Raw genomic sequence first — 23,281 nt, 5'->3', positions numbered from 1 at the left:
TTCTGCTCAGCGTTCTTTGTGCGCACAAGCACACAAATATCCTATTATCATGTCATTTGGCAGGATTCACCTTGCACATTCTCTAGCACGCCACAGAATCGCAGTCTGGAGGACTAGTTGGAGATTTGCTTGGATACAAAATTAAAATCCAACCATGAGATTCTACAGGCAAATTACCCTGACATGGATAACATTTCAATCCAGGATCCAACACCAACTCATCCTGACAGATAAGTCAGCCCCAGTGGGCTTGGGTCAAGTCAGCAGGCTCTTGGTCCAACCACTCTCAATAACTATACACAAATTCAGAACAATGAATCAGAGGCCAAAACCCTTACCTCAACTCCATTTAAAAGAGGTCTGAACTCTGGACAGATGAACGAACTTCCTGCATAGGCTGCATCAATGTGCATCCAGATATTTTCAGAATTACCTGAAATATTACACAACTTTAATCACCAATGAAATAATAGTTTATACTTTACCCAGTGAAGTAAGAACAATGAGAACTGAAGGAAATATTTTACAATACGCAGACATGACAACAACATGATGGGAATGGAATGGAAATGTTTGTGTCTGTTGGATTGAAGTGTGAATTATGTGAAGCCACCTGGATGTCACAAAATTCCACCCAGTTCATTAATGCACTTCAGGATGTGAAATTTGCTCCCTTTGCCTGGCCTGGCCACTGGATCATTGCAAGAAATGCCAATGTGGTTGATGTTTAACTGCCTCTCAGATTCATCAGAAAACCACACCTTTAAAAGGTACAATCAAGTTTAGACATTAAATGCAAACTCTGCAGCTCAAGCACACTTCAACACTCCATATTACTTCTTAACTGCTTTTTGCTTAACTTAGTTATACCATAGAACAGTATAGCACAGGAACATGGTTTTCACTGACCAGGGTGCCATTCTAAACTAATTTCACTTGTCTGCACAAGGTCCATATTCCTCTCTGCCCTGTCTTTCATGTGCCTGTCTTAATGCTTCTTATGTTTGTATTTTGTCTGCTTTTACATGTCCCTTGTCAGTGTTCAAGATACCTGGTACTCCTGGTGTAAAAAAAAATCTTGTTCTGTAAATCTACATTCAACTTCTCCTTCAACCGAAGTCCATGCCTATAGTATTAGGCATTTCTATTCTGGGGGAAAAAAGGTTCTGACCCTATCTATGTCCCTCATAATTTTCAATACTTCTATCAAGTTCAAAGTTCGGATTTATGGTCAGAGTACATACATGACATCACATACAAACTTGAGATTCTTTTTTTTTTGTGGGCCAGGCAGAATTTCTACTCATTGAGAGCGTGAACAATTGTACTCAAAAAGATACGCATACAAAAGAGAGAGTTATATACAAAGAAACAAATGTAAACAAACTGATTGTGTAATACAGAAAAAATAAAAAGCAATAAAGTGCAAAGTCAGAGTCCTTAAATGAGTCTCTGATTGAGTTTTTTGTTGAGGAGTCTGATGGTGGAGGGGTAGCAGCTGTTCCTGAACCTGGTGGTAGGAGTCTTGTGGCACTTATACCTCTTTCCTGATGGCAGCAGCAAGAACAGTGAACACATAGATCCTTGATGATTGTTGCTGTGCTTTGATGGCAGCATTCTATGTAGATTTTTCACAATGGTGCGGAGAGTTTAGCTAGGCTGTGTCCATTACCATTTGCAGGGCTTTCTGCTCAGAAATATTGGTGCCCCTATACCAGGGAGTGAGGCAGCCAGTCAGCAAACTTGCCACTACACATCTTTAAAGTTTGCTCAGTTTGAAATGATGTCATTTCAAACCTCTACAAACTCCCAAGTAGAAACGTTAACATTCTTTCTTCACGATGCCATTAGTATCTTGGGTCCAGGAAACGTCCTCCGAGATGGTAGCTCCCAACCTCTGAGCTCCAATCACTGGAACACACCTCTGGCTTTCCCTTTCTCATTTAGCTCAATTCCTCAATTTCTCAAGTCCACAATCAGTTTGTGACATATGTTCATGATAATAAATTCTGATTCTGATTTTGTTTTTGATGACATTGAGTGAGAGGTTGTTGTTTGTGTACTATTCAGCCATGTTTTCAATCTCCCTCCTGTATGCTAACCCATTGCCCCCTTTTATGTCACCCACTGCTGTGGTATCATCAGCAGATTTATAGGTGGTCTTATTATTGTACTGAGCCACAGAGTCATGGGTGTAAAGCAAGTATGGCATTTTGTTGGGATGTGGGCAGGTTGCGCCAAGTGGCCTATTTTCACCTAGTATGATTCTATGATCCAGGACTGACACCTTGTTCCATTTCTACATCTTGTGATTACCTAAAAGCCATTGACATATCCTTTAAAGGGTGTCTTGGGAAAAAGCTACAACGTGCATTCTTAAACAGCACACCCAAGGTAACCACTTTCACTATTAATGTATCAAATAATATCTCTGGTGCGTCACCATATCTCATCACTATATCTCACTGAGAATTGCTAAGGTTATCTACAGAACTATTGGGTTGTTTTTATTGTGATCTGGTTGTGTTGTGTTAATGACCTTTCATTGGAAACATACAATATCCCTTTAACACACATGGAAACAATTTATTTCTAGAAGATAATTTAATATTTTCTTCTAAATATTTCCTATTAGATTGTGCCTTCATCTTTAATGGATTAAAGTACATTTTTTAAGTAAATAAATGTTTAGAAATTCTTACAGATTGGTCCTAGCTCCATAATGTTGTCAAATGAACATGAGGAAGTGGTGCCAAGCGTTGCACAAACCTGTGGATAGAAAGAACACATTGAAACATTTTAGCAACCAAAATTAACTTGGAAGAGTACAGGACATGTATGTTCTTCTTAAAACTAATAAATCAACCAATGAGGAGACACAGTGAATGAATAAAAAAGGCAATTTTGAAGCTCATAAAAAGAGGTGAATGATATTTTCTGAAAATAAATTGTTGAGGAGGTTACAGCTGGCTTGGAGTTGCACTCATCCACCTGCTGAGTACTGCCTGTAATCTAACAGGACTCATTGCACTTTCCTCTGGTTAAAGGGGTAACAATAGGAACAACATGAGCCCCAGCTATGCTTGGATGTGGAGAAATCCATGCTACAAGTCTACACAGTTAAGGGCCCTCAACTCTTCCTCCACTATATTGATAATTACTTTGGTGCTGTCTCATGTACCCACGATGAGCTCATTGACTTCATCCACTTTGCTGCCAACTTCCATCCCGACCTCAAATTCATTTGGTCCATCTCTAGCAACACTCTTCCTTTCCTCATTCTCTCTGTCTCCATCTCGAGACAAATTCTTGACAAACATCTTCTATAAACCCTCCAACTCCTCGACTACACATCTTCCCACCCTGTTCCCTGTAAGGATTCCATTTCATTTTCTTAATTCCTCCTTCTCCATTGCATCTGCACCCAGAATGAGGACTTCCATGCCAGATCGTCAGAGCTGTCCTCCTTCTTCACACGACATGGCTTTCCCTCCACCACCATCAATTCAGCACTCACCCACATATCCCCCATTACCCGCACAACTGTCCTGGCTCCATCCACCCCCACATGCAACAAGGATGAGAATTCCTCTCATCCTCAACTACCACCAGCCTCTGCATCCAACACATCCTCCTCTGCCATTTCTGCCACCTACTACTACCTACCCTCTGTGACTCCCTTGTCCAACATTGGAACCTCCCCAGTGACCACAGGAGATGCTCTACTTGCACCAACTCCTTCTCTTATTGCACCATTCAGGCCCCAAACAGTCCTTCCAAGTTGAACAACATTTCATTGGTGAATCTGCAGGGGTCATCTACTGCATCTGGTGCTCCTGCTGTGGTCTTCTTTACATCTGAGAGACTGGACGCAATCTGGGAGATGCTCTTTGAGCACCTTGGCTCTGTCCACTGCCACCCATTTCAATTCTCCATCCTATTTCCTTGCCGACGTACTTATCCATGGTCTCAAGTACTGCCGGACTGAGACTACCCATAAATTGGAGGAACAACCCATTATCTTCCAACTGGATGACATTAATATAGACTTCTCTGGCTTTTGTTAAACCCATCCCCTTATTCCCTCATTGTCTCTCCATTCCCTATCTCCTTTTGGACAGACATAATAAATTCTACTTATTCCTTTATCACATCCAATTAACACCTTTTGTTGGTCTGGATTCCTCCCCCGTTATTAGAATTCCGAGACTCTCTGATATATCTTACTTCTGCATTTTCTGATTTTTCCTTGAAGAAGGGTTTAGTCCTGAAATGTCAGCAATATATTTTTATCTCCTATAGATGCTGAAAATACCAGTCGAGTTCTTCCAGCATTACAGTGTTTACTAGAATGACAGCATCTGCAGCCTATCGTGCTTCACTCCTAACCCTGCTAATCCAGGCAGAACTGGTCTGAGTTAGGGCATCTGGACTTCTAAAACTGTGCAACAAGCAAACCAGCACCTTCACAGTCATCAAGTAAATATTTAAACAAAATAGTTTTCACAGAATTAAGTATAAAGCTTGCGTTCCAATTTACTGCTTTACTGAACACAGAGTGTGTAGGTTTAGTCTCATGACTTTCCAATCATAGTCATTTTTCTCGTCTTTGCGGTGACATGTCATTCTTTTCAAACACAAACCAGAAAAGAATTGCAGGAAAGTAACTTGAAAATTTTAAACCTTTTTTTTTACATTGATAATGTTCTTGCATTAGAATATGACCAGTGGGAGCGAAAAAGTGGAGCTAATTATTAAATTTGCTATAAATGTGTTAAATGGCAATATTATATTGCCATATTATTGGTGAGCATCGCAATCAGTGCAACACAGTTCGAATTCAGCGTTGTCTGTCAGGAGTTTGTACGATCTCCCTGTGTCTGCATTTGCATTTCCTCCGTGTGCTCCAGCTTCCTCCTAGCCTTTGAAGCATACAGGGGTTGGAGGCTATAATTGAGTGTAATTGGGCACCATGGGTTTGTAGGCCGAAAGGGCTTGGTATCGTGTTGTATGTCTAAATTTAAATTTAGATACCAAATCGTTATGTAAATGGCGCATTTTAAAGATAATTAACAACTTAAATTGATAGAAATCATGAAATCCTTTGTTAAAGTAATATCAACTCTCACACATAGCTCCCCTCTATAAATGCATATATTTAACCTCAAATTACAAATGTGCATCTGTATGTTTGGAATATTAATTTAATTTATTTTTCTAAATCATATTTAATTATTAAACAATTAAAGATTCTACTATAAAGATTTAATAATATAAAAACAGAATATCTCATTAAATACAATCCAAAAGAGAAAATACAGTTTAATCAGACTCCATACAGATTAAAGAACCCTTTTATAAAAGTGAAAAGGATCTTGCAGAGTTTACACAAGAGCTCTAGAACTCAGATATATCATACAGTTCCAATGTTTTTGCTTATGTTCCAGAATTTTCAGATTTTATTTCTCAAGGCATTTTAATTTGGGAAGTAGTCTCTCAGTCAGATTCTCAAAGACAGTAAAACACATAAAATAATTTGTAATCTGACATTTTACATTTAGCGAACAATCATTGTTTTCACAGTATTGTAAGAAACAGTCTCACACTTGATATTCTCATCAGATTCACTTAACATTGAACTTGTTTGAAACAACCCAAATATATTTCCTCAACTATATTAAGATCTGCTTTGATTGACTGCCAGTTTAACCTGTGAGCCCAAGCTAATTCTTACTCTGTTTGTCTTGCACTGTGACTGCACTGTACTGTAACTGATCACCTGAACTTGAATATGATCCTTTCTGGCTGTTGAGTTCAGTCAGGGCAGGAGCCCAATCACTTAAGTAATGAGCTGCACTGCACAGCATCTCACTGATCCCTGGCACCAGGCTACAGTTAGAAAAGTATGCATCTGTGGCACACTGGTAGAAACAGTGTGTTTTAAAGGATATGTGGTCATTTAGCTCCTGCCGTCACTGAAAGGTTGCTTTTCAGTTTGTTATTGTGGTTTGGTCAACAGCAATCTTTCTTCAGCTTCACTAAAGCTACTGGTGGAGTTGTTCATAAGGGAGACAGAGTAAAGAGGCCCCTTAAGAAAAATACTGCATCCAAGAGACATTTGTTCAAACATATTTGGTCAATGATTTGATGGTAGCTACCACCATTTGAGTGCTCAATGATATAGAAATTGGCCAAATGTTTTATATGAAAAATGAATGGAGTAGGTTAATAAAGATTATTAATAGGGAAGGATCTTTCCTGGACCCAACACACTAATAGCATTGTAAAGAAAGCATGTCAGTGCCTCTACTTCCTCGGGAGTTTGCAGAGGTTTGCTATGACACCAAAAACCCTGGCAAATTTCTATAGATGTGTGGTTGAAAGTATGCTGGCTGGCTGCATCATGGTCAGGTATGGGGACACCAATACTCCTGAGCGTAAAGCCCTCCAAAAGGTAGTGGATACAGCCTAGGTCATCACAGGCAAAACCCTCCCAACCGTTGAGAACATCTGCAGGGAATGCTGCTGCAGAAAACATCAAGGATTCACACCACCCAGTACATGCTCTGTTCTCACTGCTGTCATCAGGAAAGAGGTATAAGTGCCATAAGACCCGCACCACCAGGTTCAGGAACAGCTGCTACCCCTCCACCATCAGATGCCTCAACAACAAACTCAATCAGGGACTCATTTGAGGTCTCTTACTTTTGTACTTTATTGATTTTTTTTAATTCTTTTGACATTGCACAGTTTGTTTACCTTTCATTATCGGTTTAGAGTTCTTTACATGTCTACATGTGTGTGTTGTGTATAGTTTATTTTGCATGATCAATAAATTGTAATTTTGCCCCACCCACAAGAAAAAGAATCACAGGGTTTTATATATCATATATGTACTCTAACAATAAATCTGAACTATATTTTTAATTGTTTCTTAATGTAGATAAAGACTTATTTGGATCATAAGGGTGAATACAAAGAATATCAACTGACATTAAAACAGCTTATCTTCAGTATTTGTGTTCTAGGAAGTGAATTACATAAAAAGAGCACCACTCTAACCAAATACATTTACTAATGCATTATTACATTTATTTTATTGTACACTGGTGTTCTGGGCAAAGAAAATCTTAAATATAATAAGATTAAGTTTAATCTTTGTGGCCATGTGTTCGCTGTGCAAACAGGGCAGGAATATCTGCAGGCTCAATTAGTTTAAACAAATAACATCAAATGTTCCAGCTAAGCTTAATTTTTAGGCAATGGATATCTAAAAACAAATAGATTTAGAATGCCAGAATAATTCTGGAACCATCTGCCTGACTTCCAGGTCCTCAGATTGAAGTTACACTTGTAATTGCAGGAAAAAAATATTTACAATGGTCATCTAAAACAAAGGCAAAATACAATTTACTCCTTTCTCCATTTACAAAATGTGGATATATTGGAATATATGCCTGTAACTTCTCTTAAAATTCATAATTTTGCAACAAAAGAAAAGTGAACGCTACAGCATAATCCAGTAATAAAGGATGCCTGTGTTTTCAGTAAAGCAACAGAGTTACATTTCCCAAATGTTGCAGAAGCTAAAATAGTAGTCTCATTCTGCATAACACAAATTGATGTGCCTATTCAAACAAGGCATGAATATTGTTTCTGAAATTTGCAAGGATAAGGGAAGAACAGGGGAATGGGTCCAGTGGGGAGACAGCATTGCAACTGTTGGCTTGAATGATTTCCTTCTGGGATGTCATAATCTTGTGGTTGAATTCTAGTGCAATATTTTATGCAATATTTCAGTTTAGTCTAAAAGATGGAAATAGCAATTGGCATTTTCTGTTTATGTCATCAAATGTCAGAAAATGGTGCAGGAATGCTTTCAGGCACTAACATTTAAGTTTCATTAAAAACGTTTATTTAATAAGGCACAACTCCAAACTTGGAAATTGGGAATGATGACAACCCTTTCCCCCAATTATCCAAAATGTTAAGTGACACAAGAGGCTTACTGAACATAGCTGGCCTTTACTCCCACAGAATGTGAGGATGCATCTTCCCTGAAGGTGAAATATAAATGCAGACTTTATGGCTTCAGCCAAAAGGCAGAAAGTATAAAAATAAACAAACAATGTGTGTATTATAAATCAAACTTCAAAAGAAAGGTGATGGAAATATTCACTTACAAAGAAAGGGATGAGACCCAAAGCTTTATCTTCTTCTAGAGCTTGTTTCAGTGTCTCTCCTCGAAGACTGAATTTCTCATCAGGAACTAATTTTCTCATTTTGATCCCACCAATTAATCCTGCTCGTTCAACAGAAGAGTGAGACTGGGAGAGAAAGAGAGGTTATTTTAAAATTGGAGCCAATTAGCAAAAAAAAAATTGCAATGTTAAACCACAAGGAAAATCAAACATACTATAAAAAATACACTAATTTATCAAGTTTTTATTTTCATTGCTGACAACAATGACTTGTCACTCTGGCTCCCTCAAACCATCAAAACCTCATGGATTTATCATTCAAGCATGAGCTCAGTGTCTGACACAAAATTTATTTGAAAGCATCATAATGTCAACATAGGTAGCACATTTGGAAAGGATTTTTTCAATGTTAAGCCAAGAAAAGGCATCCTCGCAGACATTTCCCACACTAGTACAACTAGGTAGAAAGCTGGTTGGAATATATCAGTCATGTGTATAGGCAGCAGAATCATTCATTTTACTGCAATTAAACCGAGATGAGGGGGTAGAATGGGTGCTACAACAGAGAGGTGTGTCAGCTGTCTTTGTGATGCTTAAATTAAAAACGCCAAAATGCTGGAGGAACTCATCCATCTGGGTTATTCAGCATCTAGGATCTTTTTGATGAAAATAGATTGACGACATTTTGGGCCTGAGCCCTTCTTCAAGGAAAAAAAAAAATCAGAAAAGGCTGAAGCAGGAATATAACAGAAAGTCTTAGAATTCAATCAATGCGGGAAGAATCCAAAGCAACAAAATGTGTTAATTGGATGTGATGGTGATCTGGGAAGAATTTATCATTTCTGCGTGAAATGAGACAACAGGGAAAACAAGGCCGGGGGTTGGGGGGGTGGGGCGCGGGGGAAAGGGTGAGTTTCAATGAAAGCCAGAGAAGTTGACATTAATGCCTTCCGGTTAGATGGTGCCCAGTCGGAAGATGAGGTGTTGTTCCTCCAATTTACGGGTGGTCTCAGTCTGGCAGTACGCGAGACCATGAACGGACATATTGACAAGGGAGTGGGATGGCGAAATGAAATGGGTGGCAACTTGGTGATGCTTATTTTGCGGTGGTTAAATAATTAGGCCCAATGGAATGGGGATTTCATTTTGAGAGTGATTAGTGGTAGGCAAAGCTGGATCAACCAAGTTTTAATTTTTGTTTTTGTTGGTCAGGCATCCTTCCACCTTCAATCCTTACCTTCTCTTGTTTGAGCCTCCTTTCTTGTAGTACCATTTGCCCACCCAACTTCACAAGCTACTGATCTTCATCCCCAACAGCTGATCAGCCCAGGCCTTTGTCTCTACCTACTAGCTCAGCCCCAAACTCCCTAATCTCTTGACCAATATCTTCATCAAAGCGATACGAGATACAGCCAACAACCTAAGCTCTGTGACCCATCTGTATAGCTCCTTCCTCCTAATTCATATTTCCATGTTGTTTTCTAATGATTTTCTTACCATTTTTCCTTTCCAAAGAAATTTCCTAACTTGTTTATTTAAATCTTGAAAAAAAATCTCATCTTGAATAAGAATCATGTCTATGGGAATGAAAAGAATAATCTCTCTCTTTAGGATTTAACTTACACCAAATATCTATTAAATTCAATTCCTTCATCAAACTCAATGTAATTTTAGCCATTTTAGTTTTTGTTACCAATTTTGGTGATTTATTCCCTGTAGGATCCAACCAACAATTAAAATCACCACTTATTAATATTTTTTTTATGAGACTGACAAATGCAAAAAAGTATCATGTATAAAATTCTCATCTTCTTATATTCAGTGCATAGATGCTCATGTGTCCACATTTCAGAATAAATTTGACACTGAACCAAAATACATCTTCCCACAGGATCAGTTATAACACTGAATTTTCACCGTTAAAGTTGTCTTGATTAATATTACTACCCCTCCTGTTTTAGAATTAAAGGATGATGATACCACTTGATTAACCTATTCTCTTTTTAATTTCAAAAATTCTTTTTCAGACAAATGAGTTTCTTGTAAAAATTCTACATTAATTTTCATCTTCATATAAGCAAAAATTATTTTTCTTTTAATCATACTATGAAGTCCATTAACATTAAAGCTAAAAATTTAAATGTTTTAATACTATCCATTATTTAACTCTAAATCTCTTCCAGTCTCACCCTCCCAGGTCTCCATCATCCAACACAAGCAACTCCTGTGAATGTCTCTGTTCCAAAGAAAAGATCTAAAACCGCAAATAAATACTGTATATAAAAAAAAACAGCACTACCTCCTCCCATCATATGGGTTGTGGCTCCTGCCACAATATGACACATTTCGGATAAGGCAAGCAAGAAATCAAAAATCCACCCCACAAGGGAAAAGAAAATAACAAATACATTCAAAACTTTTAGGAGCCACTTCCAAGTCAGAATTTAATTGGCCATCATCGATTATAACTATTTGACTTTGTTCCTCCATTTCTATCTGTAACTTTTGTTGACAGATTGAAACCTGTAATGGTAAAGCTTTCTTAAGTGTTAGCTGTATCTGAATCACCTCCCTTTGCATTTCAAGTTGAGGACTTATACCGCTCGCTCCCTGGTGATCTTCTTTAATTGAAGGAAGCAATTCTGCAAAAACTCTTGCTTCTTCCACTACCACAAAAATTTTTAGATTGGTTGTTATCTAGAAACACCTTTAATGTAGCTGGGAGACATAAACCCTTTTTACCCTGAAAAATTGCCTTCACTGGATTGAACTCTTTCCTTCTATTCACCACTGCTTTAGTCAAATCAGCATAAAAGAAGATTTTATTCCCATCAGTTATCATAGGTCTCATATTTTGTCTTGCCTTTTGAACCGCAACTTTTAAAATTCTTTATCTTGATAATGTAGGCATTTCACTAATATAGCCCTGGGTGGTTGAGTTGGCAGTGGCTTCCTCCTTAATGGTCTATGTGCTCTCTCTAATTCAATTCCATTAGGAATATTTTCTTCACCCAGAACTTTAGGAATCTATTTCTGAAAAAAAATTCACAGGATTTTCACTACCTTCAGAATCTCCTCTAAGGCCAACAATCTTAACATTATTCTGCCTGCTATAATTTTCCAGTATATCAAACTTTTCCAGCAATTCTTTCCTCTGTATGTCCAGACATTCCCAGAAGCTACACCCTTCTCAATTCTGTCCATGCAAATAAACATATCATTTACAACAACTTGCACATCTAATTCCACTCTTTGAACTTTAACTTTGTTAACTTCTGCAGCATATTTCATTGTGTCAGATCTGACATCTTACACGTCACTTCTAAGATTCTGTACATCTTCTCTTAACATCTGGAATTGCCCTTTCAACAATGAAGGAAGATTCTTTATAATTGCACTTTAACTTTCTTCTTCTTCTGATTCTTCTTGGTCTTCTTTTCCTTCTGTATCACTACCTGTCAAAAAAACAGGTGTTTCTGACGGTTCAGTCACAAGTTATATTATCTCCATTTTACCAGTGTGGTTCTATTGAGTTTCCTGTTGTTCTTCACCGAGTATGCTTTTGGGAGGGGTTTCTGGTAATCCTAGAGAGATCTGCACAGCTCCAGCGTCATCTTCCCCAGTTCCTTGGGGAGGTGGCACTGCTGCCGGCTTCAGGAAGGTCAACATCGGATGTGTCGTCTGCAGGGGCTCCGGAACCTGAGCTGCAGATTCCATTGTGAAACTAGATCACACATTCTTCATTTCTTTACTCACTGTTAACTTGGCTTCTGCAATGTTCTTTCCTCTCCAAGCCATGCCTAGCTCATTGAGCGTAGGTTCCATGAGTTTTTCTGCATCGAGGAAGACTGTTATACTTGGATTCAACTTTGATTTTGCCATAGGTATTATATTAAATAGTCTATCCAGACTATTTGAAGAATATCTTCCTTTAACAAATCCCACCTGATCTGTACATATTAATTTTGGTAAGTATTGTCCCACTCTATTGGCTAGCGCCTTTGTCAATATTTTATAATCAGAATTCAGAAGTGATACACATTTACATGACAAAGTTTTCAATGGGTTTCCACTTTTCTTCAGTAACACTGTAATTATAGCAATTGAGAAAGATTCCAGGAAGGTCTGGGTCTCCACCACCCGCCCCAATACGTCCATTATAAGAGGCATCAATGTATCTTTAAATTGTCTGTAGAACTCAGGAGGCAACTCTGAAATTTATTAGCTTGTAAAGTGCCCAAATCTCTCTCAATTTCTTCTCTTGTAAAAGAAACATCCAAATCAACCCATTCTCTATCTTCTAATTTTGTAATTTCCATATTTGCTAAAAATGTGCTAATTTTATTTTCATCTCCTAATAATTCTGATTTGTATAGTTTCATATAATATTGTCTAAAAATATTATTTATGTGGCGGCACACATCGCGATGCAGTCAAACTGGCTCTGAATATGATGGCCACAGTAACAGAGCAGCCACATTAAATGGTGTTGTTGGGTTCAGGGATTTCTCGTGTCCTTGGCCATCATGCATGCCCTTTCAAATAAACAGTTGAAACAAACTCACTACAGCTTGTGGTTCTTTCCGATTTTGCTCTTTGTAGCTACCGCTACATTTATTTATTTTTGATTATATTTTATATCAGCCTGTTTTTATTGCATTTATCATTCTAGATGTCTTCTGCCTTTACTTGTCGAGATAAAACTTTGTGTCTTTTCTCCTAATTCAGAATATTTTTTATTTATTATTAGTACAATTTTTTTTCTGTTCAATACATTTGTAATGTGTTTTTAACCATATAATAATAATTACAGCATAGAAACAGGCCAGTTTGGCCCTTCTAGTCCATGCCAAACACCTTCTCTCCCCTCGTCCCATTGACCCGCATCCAGCCCGCAATCTTCCGCACCTCTCTCGTCCATCTACCCATCATGATGCAAGAAATGTAAAATTTTTGAGGCCTTGTAGATACGCAAGTTCTAGACTTGCCTTCGATTTCTGGATAAAATTATTTTCAAACTTTACCAGTTATTTTTTTTGGGGGTCAAATTGGAACCAAGATCCATGCCCCTTAGTTGGTCTATTTGGATTTTCTCAAGAGCAAATTTTAGCATTCACCTCATTGATACCTAGACAGTAATTCTGATGAAATGGAAAGACAGCGTCCCACCTATTCATACTCAATGGTTGCAGGAGGTCATGTCCTTGCAAAGTTTAGAAAAAAATGAGATCATGTTAAAGATCTTAAAAATGAAATTTTACAAGATGTGGGGCGCATTCATGTAACAAAGCAGGACATTGTCTTCGAATGTCATCTTTTGTTTCCTAAATATTTCAGATACACAAGCAAGCCTTGTTTAGAGGAAGGGTTTGATTAATTGGGGGGGGGGGGGGGGTGGGGGGGGAGAGAGAGAGAGAGAGTTTCTTGATCCCTTTCTTTTATTTTTAAACTTTTTTTCTGAGATATTTTATAAAAGAGGTTTGATCAAGAGGAGTAATAATCTGTATTATTTCAGTATTTTTGGACCAGTACAAATTGTCTTTTATTAATCTTTCAATCTATGTATTGGATCAATATGTGTAATATTTTTATAATTAAACTCAACAAAGATATTTTAAAAAAAGAAAAATATAATTTAAACACTCTTGGTAGTGGGGATTCCCAGAGACAGGAACAATAAGGGACACACTGGTCTCAATGAAATGTTACCTGACCACTGCTGTCTGACCTGCTGAGCCCTTTTGAGCTTCTTGCTGTTTGCGATAGATTGGTGATTGTCAGCACGTGTTATATCTCAGTTTTTTATTCTCTAATAAGCTATAATTTTTTTCTGTAACCCCATTCTTTGATATTCTTTTTCCAGTTTCATTATATCTTTCTCTAAACTATCCAAATCTGTAGCATCTTCTCTCTTAAGATTTTTTGTACAAGACACCGTTTGTCCTCTTAAGTATCCCATAATAAAAGCTATTATCCCATAATAAAAAGCTATTATCAATGGATGAAAGATTAATTTCACAAAATAGTTCTGTCTCTGAATAAACTCAAAGAAGTCTTTTATTTTCAACAGTGTGGCATTAAGACACACTTTCTTGTTTATCTGTGTGGCAATAGTTTTTTTGGTTTTTTAAAATTTTATTTTAAAAATTTTCCATACATGTAATCATAGCCGAATGCAAAATGCATTAGTCAAATATTAGATTCAAATCCATTTCTGCTACTTCAACCCTCAGAGTTGCGGGCTATATCATCGAATATTTCAAGTTTTTGGAATGCAATTGTCTTTTTACATCGTCAAACTCCTTCCTTTGCTTAATCAAAGTAAGACTAAAATCTTGAAAAAATAGCACTTTTTCATGATCAATCTCAGACAGGCCATTATTTCTCTTAGTGTATTCGTATGCTGCCCGCAGAATTGTCTCCCATTCCTGGTAACTCAAAAATCATACTAGGACCAGTTGTAGTTGCTGATCGCCGGCTCTCCTAGGTCCAAGTGACTTTCTGGTGAGTCCTTATATTGTGTAATTTTTCTCTGAATTTGTCTTCTCCCAACACTCGTGGGATCCATGTTTCAAAAAGAAGTTCATTGGACCTCATCCCTCTATTCCTTCTTTCAGTCTGATAATTCAAACATTATTTCGTCTGCTAAAATTCTCCACGTGCTCAATCTTGTCCAGCAGATCTTGTCTGTCCGACTCCCATTTCTTTGCATCCTTTTCCAAAGCTTTTAGCTTATCTTGTGTATTTACAAAGTCTATTTCTGCTTAGTTCATCCTTTCCATCAAATCTTCAGCGATTTCTTTAATTTCAGTCATCCTTTCAGACATGTCTCTCATTACATTTTCGACACCTGCAAATTGTTTGCTCAAGTTTTCCATTTTCTCCAAGATAATATTTAGTTCTTGTCCCAACTCCCCAATTATTGGCCCAATGTTACTCTTATGCCACTCCCTTTTGGGCTTTCATTCGATGTTGTTGTCTGAATAGAAGCTTCCTTGATTTTTGTTCTTAGCTGCATTGGTTTCTTAGTATTTGTTTTGTCCATTTTTTCAGTGGAAAAATTCTTAATTTCAAGATTTTAGCCATCTTTTTAATACTCTTCTTGGAGAGCTTGATCAAAACATGTCTAATTCCTTCACATGGCCATGGCCTCTCCAGGGTTACTTTTGGAGCCTTTTTTGAACAATGGAGCAACATGAGCTACACTCAATTCTCCAGCACCAGAAGCTGAAAACACCAGCTGACTCCTTCCAGCATTTCACAGCACCTGAATGTTCGTGTTTCAGTATCATGGGCTCTGAATGATGCATGAACCTCCACATCTAGCCATGGTTTTTGATTTGCTGTGGCCTTGTAGCATATGATCACCATGATGTCCTCAATACACCTGTTTATGTATTTAGTCACTGTGCTTGTACATCCAACAATGATGATGTGGTGGTAGGTGGCTTCCTCCCTGAATCCATACCAATTCAAGGTTTCGAAGCAGTCTTGGAGCACTGCTGTGGCTTTCTCTGGCCAAGTCCTGATCTCCCTGTGAACTGGTTTCACCTGTTTTACCGGTGGTCTCTCAGCAGGAATTAACAGGATAGATATGTGGTCTGAGTATCCAAGGTGGGGGTAGGAGCCTTGTACACTCCAGGGATATTTGTGTCAGTCAGATTGAAGATATTCTCTCCTCTGGTTGCAAAAATGACATGTTGTTGGAACTTCGGCAGGTCTGTTTTTAAATTGACCGTCACCGTCAACAATCATACAGTCTTCAGAGTGAGTTGCCTGGGGTTCACAGATGGCTCCATAAAGCTATTTCAATGCTTCCCCTTATTTTCAAAAAGAGAAACATATATAGTTTCTTTTTAAATATACACAACCATTGTGTACCAGGAAGTTATTCCATTTTCTCGGAAAACATGCTGTGTAAAAAGCTTGGAATGGGAATGAGGGTGCCATTCCCATTCTGACATATTACCTCCTAGACCCCCTAGTCATTTTCCCAGAATGGCTGCAGTCTAAAGTGAACTCCAGACATTCCGTGACCAAGGGGCTAATGAAATATGATGTAGAGATGATGCGCAATGACCGCAAGTATGCTATCTAAACTTGCGGACAGAAATGAGATTTGCCGTTTTAGTCATTTCTGTGTGAATGACCACTACTGGAAGACTCTTCCTCATGGTAAGATCCCACAAAGTCTATGTAAAAAAAATAATAGACTGCTGTGATTAGAGTGGTGGTGAATTCCCTGGGTAAGTAGAAGGGCCTACACTTCATCATTAAGAGCTCCGTCTCTGGTAAGCAGCGAGTCTTTACTCGATAGACATTTGTACACCAGACCTTGTTGATAAATACACACAACCTCTCTCCGCTGGTCTTACTAGAAGCAGACAAACATAGAACCACCCCCTCCCCCCCATCCTCATCTACCACCCAAAAGCCACCGCATCCAACACATTATCCTCAGGAATTTCTGGCACTTACAACCGGATCCTATACCAGACACATCTTCCCCTTTCCTCCCCTCTCTGCTTTCCATATTTCCCCACCAATTGCCCCCCAGCATCTTTACCTGTGGCTGCAGGAGGTGCCACACTTGTGTCCACATCTCTCCCCTCACTACAGTCCAGGGCCCCAAACATGCCTTTCAGGTGAAGCAACACTTCACTTGTGTATCCATAGGACTGTTTTTTTTTTAAACATCCGGTGCTCCATTTATGGCCTTTTCTACATCAGAGAGACTGGGAGGACTGGGCACAAATTGGCAGGTTGCTTCGCTGAGCACCTTCGCTCCATCCATAAGAGTAACAGAGGCCTCCCAGTTTGCAACCATTCAGTTCTGTGTCACACTCCCATACTCACATGCCTGTCCATGTATGGATGACACTTTCCTTATTGTAATGTATCCCAATTTCAAAGCATCATCTTCCAAAAGCATGAGTTACTATATTCTGTATTTAAATCTCTTTAATCCGATAAATCCAACTCTGTGGCTGCTGCTTTATGTAGCTTTAATTTGTTGATAAAATGGATAAACATTTTGCATAACTTCGCATTAAGACTTTCATAATGATTAATAACAACATATTTAATGTATAATGATAGAAATATATGTTAATAAAGAAACACAAACTTTAAAGAAACTCAAACTTCAACAATTATAAACAAATTTAAAGAGAAACACAGAAAATTCAAAGAAATATTTTTCATGCTCACGCCTTCTCTACATCCTGAAGAATAATGAGCCATTAGTCTGCCGGATATTACAACATATTACATCATAGTCACTATGGTAACATTATAAACAATAGTCTCTTAAAAAGATAGGCACAAAATTAACTAAGAATTTTTTTAAAAGCACAAGGTTTTAACCTTTACACCATTTCCTTATGCACTGTCCCACCAAGACCACCTGCAAATTGGAGGAACAAATTGGACACTCTCCAGCCAGATGGAGATACATAACCAGACTTTTCTGGTTTCTGCTAACCTGCTCTCCTCTTCCTGCTCCCCTTCTCTTCCCTTTACCCTTTCACATCCCTCCCTTCACCTAGTCATCCTTCCTCCCCTTGATCACTGCTATCCCCTCCCTCCCTTCTCCACCTATCATTTCTTGCCTTGCGACCACCCCTCCCCCCCACATTCTTTTCTTCAGAAGCCTACCAACATTTTCCCATACTTTGATGAGGGGCTCAAGCCTGAAACATCAGCTAGGTATTTTTACCTTTGCTATATAAAAGACAGTGCTTGACTTGCTGAGTTTTTCTAGCCTTACGTTTTTGTAGCAGCATTTCTATCTGCCTGAAAGGAGGCAAAGCCTTTAGCTATATAGCCAAATCAAGAGTGAAGTCCTGGAGCCAGATTTCTGCAATTACCAGAGTGCAGGAGTCCTTCATTTCCCTCTGGTTCAGATGCAGCCATAGGTAATCCAGTGTATTTTCCAGAGAAAAGATATCGCCTCAAACCGTACATTTTGGCGCCTCACAGTTCGGCGGGCAGCAACCTCCTTTGAAGAAGACCGCAGAGCCCACCTCACTGACAAAAGACAAGGAGGAAAAACCCAACACCCAACCCCAACCAACCAATTTTCCCCTGCAACCACTGCAACCGTGTCTGCCTGTCCCGCATCGGACTTGTCAGCCACAAATGAGCCTGCAGCTGACGTGGACAGTTACCCCCTCCATAAATCTTCGTCCGCGAAGCCAAGCCAAAGAAGATTTTCCTGATTAGATGAGATTAGTCAGATTGTGTACTTAAAAGTTAACCATCATACCATTACAGCAGAGACATCATTAAATCCTTTTGTTTACTGAAAAGAAAACCATCATATTTCTGTTCTATACCTAGAAGTCCAATGCCAATTAAAATTTTCTGAGGCAGGTCACGTTTTAAGCCTTTTTTTCATGGCATTCTAGAAGGTGAATCATAAAAAGATCTAGGCAACATTCAAAAGATTCAATGTGACCAAAAACCATTGATTCACATGGCTGAGAAAACCCATAAATAAATCAAGATTCAATAATGAAGGGCAGTGCACATCTGGCCAGAAATCTGGCCTTGACCTTTGGGGTGGGTTTTCTAAATCCCTATTTGCTGCAGAGAGCTGCAGCCACTGACAACTTAATCAAAAAAACACACTCTCTTTACAAGGCACCCTACCTTTGTTTGATAGGGAGGAAAAAAGAATGTGCCTTTTATTTTCTAATCTCTTTTCTGAAGGGCAAAGTTATCCAAGGTTTTTGAATGTAGAAAAGCTGAAAATACTGATCGCATATCTGATGGACATGAAAGGAAATGTCAAGCTAAAACAAAAATGATGAGAAGTTATATGAGATATGTGAAGCAGATTTTCAATTAATAGAGTCATACAGTGTGAAAACAGGTCCTTCAGCCCAACTTGCCAATGCTGACCAAAAAATGACCCCAACCACATGTGTCATACCTGCCTACATTTGGCCCATAAGAAAAGGAATAGGATGAGAGCATTAACACTTCCATAGAACCTGCCTAAACCACCACCCCCTCCAGAAGTCCTTTCCATATATTTTAGGTTCCCATTAAATTTCTCCACCAACCACTCCCCCAACCCCCCCCCCCCCCACCCACCCCATCCATTCCCACCTCACCTTAAGCCTATGTCCTCTAGTTACCTATTGCTTTACTCTGGGCAAAATACTCTGCGTTTATCTGATCTATTCCTATCATACTTTTATATACCTCTGTGATGCCAACATTCATCCTCCTGCATACCAAGGAATCAAGTCCTAGCCTGTTAAACTTCTTCCTGTAGCTTAGGCCCCAGTTCTGGCAACACCTTCATACATCTTCTCTGTACTCTCTCCACTTTGATAGCATATTTCCTGTACATAGGTGACCAAAACTGAACACATTTCCCCAAATGGAGCCTCTCCAATGTCTTATCCAACTGCAACAAGACCTCCCATCTTCGATATTCAATACCCTGATGGATGAAGGCTTCACTTTCAAGGTACATCACTAGTTGTAATCCTCCGGTCTGAAAAACTACCTTCCACCATCACCCTCTACTTTCTTCCATGAAACTAATTTTCTCTCCATTCTGTTATTTTTTTCTTAGATCCCATGTGATCTAATCTTCCAGGGCAGCCTACCATGTGAAACCTTATTGAATGCCTTATTGAAAACCAATTGTTAAAAATTTTACAAGGAAGCCAGTTGACTATTTTCTATTAAAGAGTTTAAATAATATAGATAAGGAGATCTCATTTTGGAACTAGAAATTGGATTGCATTATGCTTCTCCAGTGCCAGGTGACTGAAAACTATTTTAAACCTTTATAAATGACATTACCAATGCTTTATCAACCAAATCATGCTAATTGGGACGCGTGCTCATTCATTTCCAGTTGTGACACCAAATCAATTCCTACATTTAGGTCTCATGCAATGACATTGCTCCAGGAGGATTTGAACTTCCAGAAGTATCTTTTCCTGGGGACACCGGTCATAAAGTGTAGTCAAGAGAACATGTTGGTCAACTCTGACTTCTGATGGTACGCGAAATACTCAACACATTGTTGTTCCTCTTTATTGCACCAGAAACCCTAACCTATCTCTTGATCTCTATCACTCCCTTGTAAGCCACTAGTCAGACCTGCAGTCCATCTATACTGCTGCTTTGAACACCTGAATCTTGATGCTGGCATATCCAAGCTTCATAATATCCAGTGATATTTCCAGGTTCCAGTGTACTCTTTGGATAATTGAGTGTTTAATCTTTGTGCAAGTTTAACTTTTGAATCTCTATTTTAATTTTTTTAAATTTAGACATACAATATGGTAAGAGGCCAATTTGGTCCCACAAGTCCAAGCTGTCCAATCTACACCTAATTAACCTACTTTTTTGAAGTATGGGAGGATACCAGAGGCATTGGAAAAAACCCATGCAGACACAGGGAGAATGTACAAACTCCTTACAAACAGCACAGGATTTGAACCCGGGTCCAGTCCAGAGTTGTGCTAACTGCTACTCCAACCATGCTTACAGAGCTTTGGGAAATCTTTCATATGGAATTTTAATATTGTTTGGAATGGTTTGAATTACCATTCCTCATTCCAGAAGTGATTCTGCAATGTGACATTCTCAACACAGACCTTACAATGAAAATCACCACAGTTCAGCCCCAATTTTTCACCCCTTCAATTGAATTAGAAATCCAGGTAATCATATTCACAATTTCCTTCTTTTGATTTTAGGCAATGTACAATTGCATTTCACTTTTTCTAGGAAGTGTTCAGAAATTAATTGTCAAAGTTTTCAATTTTTACTTCAAGATTGATTAGCCCTTCATGGTGAATTGACCTTTTAGCTTGTGATTGTGTGGCCAGTTTGGATTCAGAATATTATTTATATCTGAGCTCAGGCTGATTGATAGGCCTATATTGTTGAAATTCCAAAACTAAATTTTTTTAAAATCCACACATGCTTCCAAACTACATCAGCATGTAAAGGAATCTGCATTTAGTTCCCTGCTCAATTTCCACTACACTCATGGCCAAATTCTGCTCAAATACAATCTATAAATTTGCTGAAAAACCACCGTTGGCTGAATAATTGGAAATTATGGTTCAACATACAGGATGGAGTTCGAGAACAATAATTCTGTTCTGACCGTCAACAAAGCCTAGAAGCTTATTGGGAAGAAGAGGGACTAGATTCCTGTCCATGCTGATGGAGCAGAGGTGGACTAGGTTAGTACTTTCAAGGTCTTGGGAGTCCACCTAACAGAGAACCATTTCTGGAGCCAGCACATCCAGAAAACTGTGAAGGCAGCACATCAATGCCTCTAATTTCTAAGAAGTCTGAGGAGATTTGAGATGTCATCAAATGCTCTATTAAACTTCCACAGGTATTATGGAAAATATACTGGCTGGTTGCATCATGGCCTAATTCAGATCCCCAGAAGTGCACAAGACTGAAGGATAAGCAAACATACCCAAGACCATCACTGGCTCTGACCTCAGAATTCATTGAAAACATCTATGTGAGGTACAGCATCTAGAAGTCAGCCAATATCATTCTGGCCACAACTTCTTGCTGCTATACAGTATTTGGGAAGAAGGTACAGAAACCTGAAGACCAACACCTTTAGGTTCAAGAGCAGCTTTTTTGTTTCAATGTCTATTAGACTCTTGAACCTCCTCCCCTTACTACACCTAATCATTATCTACTCTAGCACCACAAAATGACCTATCAGCATTATTGAAATGCCACACTTCTTTTCCACAACAGAAACTGCGAATATTTATTACCTTTCTATCTTATATATTAATTGTCTCTTTCTGTACAGTGAAGGAATATATATTGGAGTTTCTATTTTATGAAGTACCAATTTGGCTGCAGCAAGTAAGAATACCATATTGCAGTATACGATCATTGTACCTAAGAGTATGACAAGAAGCCTATTATCATTATCAAGTCCTACCTCAATATCTTGCCCTTCAAGATTGCATTTTAAATGGTTAACAAGAGCAGAACCCTAACCAGTTTGGAATTCTGCCACATTTTCCAACCTGCCATGTGAAAATTCCATCATTTCCATGAAAGAATCAACATAAAATTCCAAATCAACATAATCCACGTTGTAATAATTTTTGAAATTGGCCCAACTTTCAATCATACCATTTGTGGATCTTCTTGATCAAACATATGGGTAATGCCACATCAGTTTCCCTGATGGGCATAAAGGAAATAAATTTTAGAAAATAACAGGTTTTTGATACTGTACTATATTGTGATCTCCCACGAGCTGTGTACCACCTTATTCCTTACAGATGGCTTATCATCATCATTTCAATTCACTAATTTTATCGAATGTGAGAAGAGATAGAGTGGTGACAGCAATACTCACCTGATCAGATGTGTAGGCCACTAGTTTGGACATGATCATGCTTTCTTCAACATTGGGATTGTTTGCCTGAATATGTATAACCATCTTCCGTCTTGCTGCAAGAAGAGCCACCAATGTACTTTCACTGGCTGTGCCCTAAATTTTAAAAAAAATCATGATTTTAATAAATTCTACTGTTATATTATAGACAAAGCAAGGAAGTTTAATTAAAACAGAAAATTAAGGAAGTACTCATAAGACGAGGCAAAATTTCAGGAGTGATAATCGAAGTTAATGTTTCAGGGCAAACACCTGTCATCAGTGTTAATCAATCCTATTTTTACCCCCACACAGAGAGTGGGAGGTGCCATAAGCGCATTGCCAGGAGAGGCGGTAGAAGCAGATAAATTTAAGAAAATGTGTGCCCAGAATTGCAGCAGGAATTGAAGCAAGTTTATCACAGGCATCGACTTCCTGTCCAATGAAAACACTTACATGAGGCTCAATCTCAAGAAAACACCCAGGTTCATGAGGGTGCCCATCACCCTGATTGCAACCTTTTCTTACTGCTAGATTTATGAAGAAGGATCGATAACGAGATAGACAACAGACTCGCCAAGGTAAATAGCGCCTTTGGAAGACTACACAAAAGAGTCTGGAAAAACAACCAACTGAAAAACCTCACAAAGATAAGCGTATACAGAGCCGTTGTCATACC

At 38.6% G+C, this 23,281-nt stretch overlaps 1 protein-coding gene across 4 annotated transcripts in view; it reads right to left on the bottom strand.

Annotated features, from left to right (window-relative positions):
- Positions 1-23,281, bottom strand: part of ddc (dopa decarboxylase) — an 85,829-nt gene that overhangs the window by 37,420 nt on the left and 25,128 nt on the right. For all 4 annotated transcript variants that reach the window (XM_069912229.1, XM_069912235.1, XM_069912237.1 and 1 more), the window contains 4 exons: positions 22,585-22,719; positions 8,184-8,327; positions 2,703-2,769; positions 339-433 (listed from right to left, as the gene is read on the bottom strand). In XM_069912229.1, coding sequence (XP_069768330.1) covers positions 339-433; positions 2,703-2,769; positions 8,184-8,327; positions 22,585-22,719 — 441 coding nt within the window. The remainder of the gene's footprint in view (positions 1-338; positions 434-2,702; positions 2,770-8,183; positions 8,328-22,584; positions 22,720-23,281) is intronic.

This window comes from Narcine bancroftii, chromosome 1, assembly GCF_036971445.1.
Source record: "Narcine bancroftii isolate sNarBan1 chromosome 1, sNarBan1.hap1, whole genome shotgun sequence".
NCBI classification, from domain to species: Eukaryota; Metazoa; Chordata; class Chondrichthyes; order Torpediniformes; family Narcinidae; genus Narcine; species Narcine bancroftii.
This window is presented reverse-complemented; position numbering and strand designations above follow the sequence as displayed.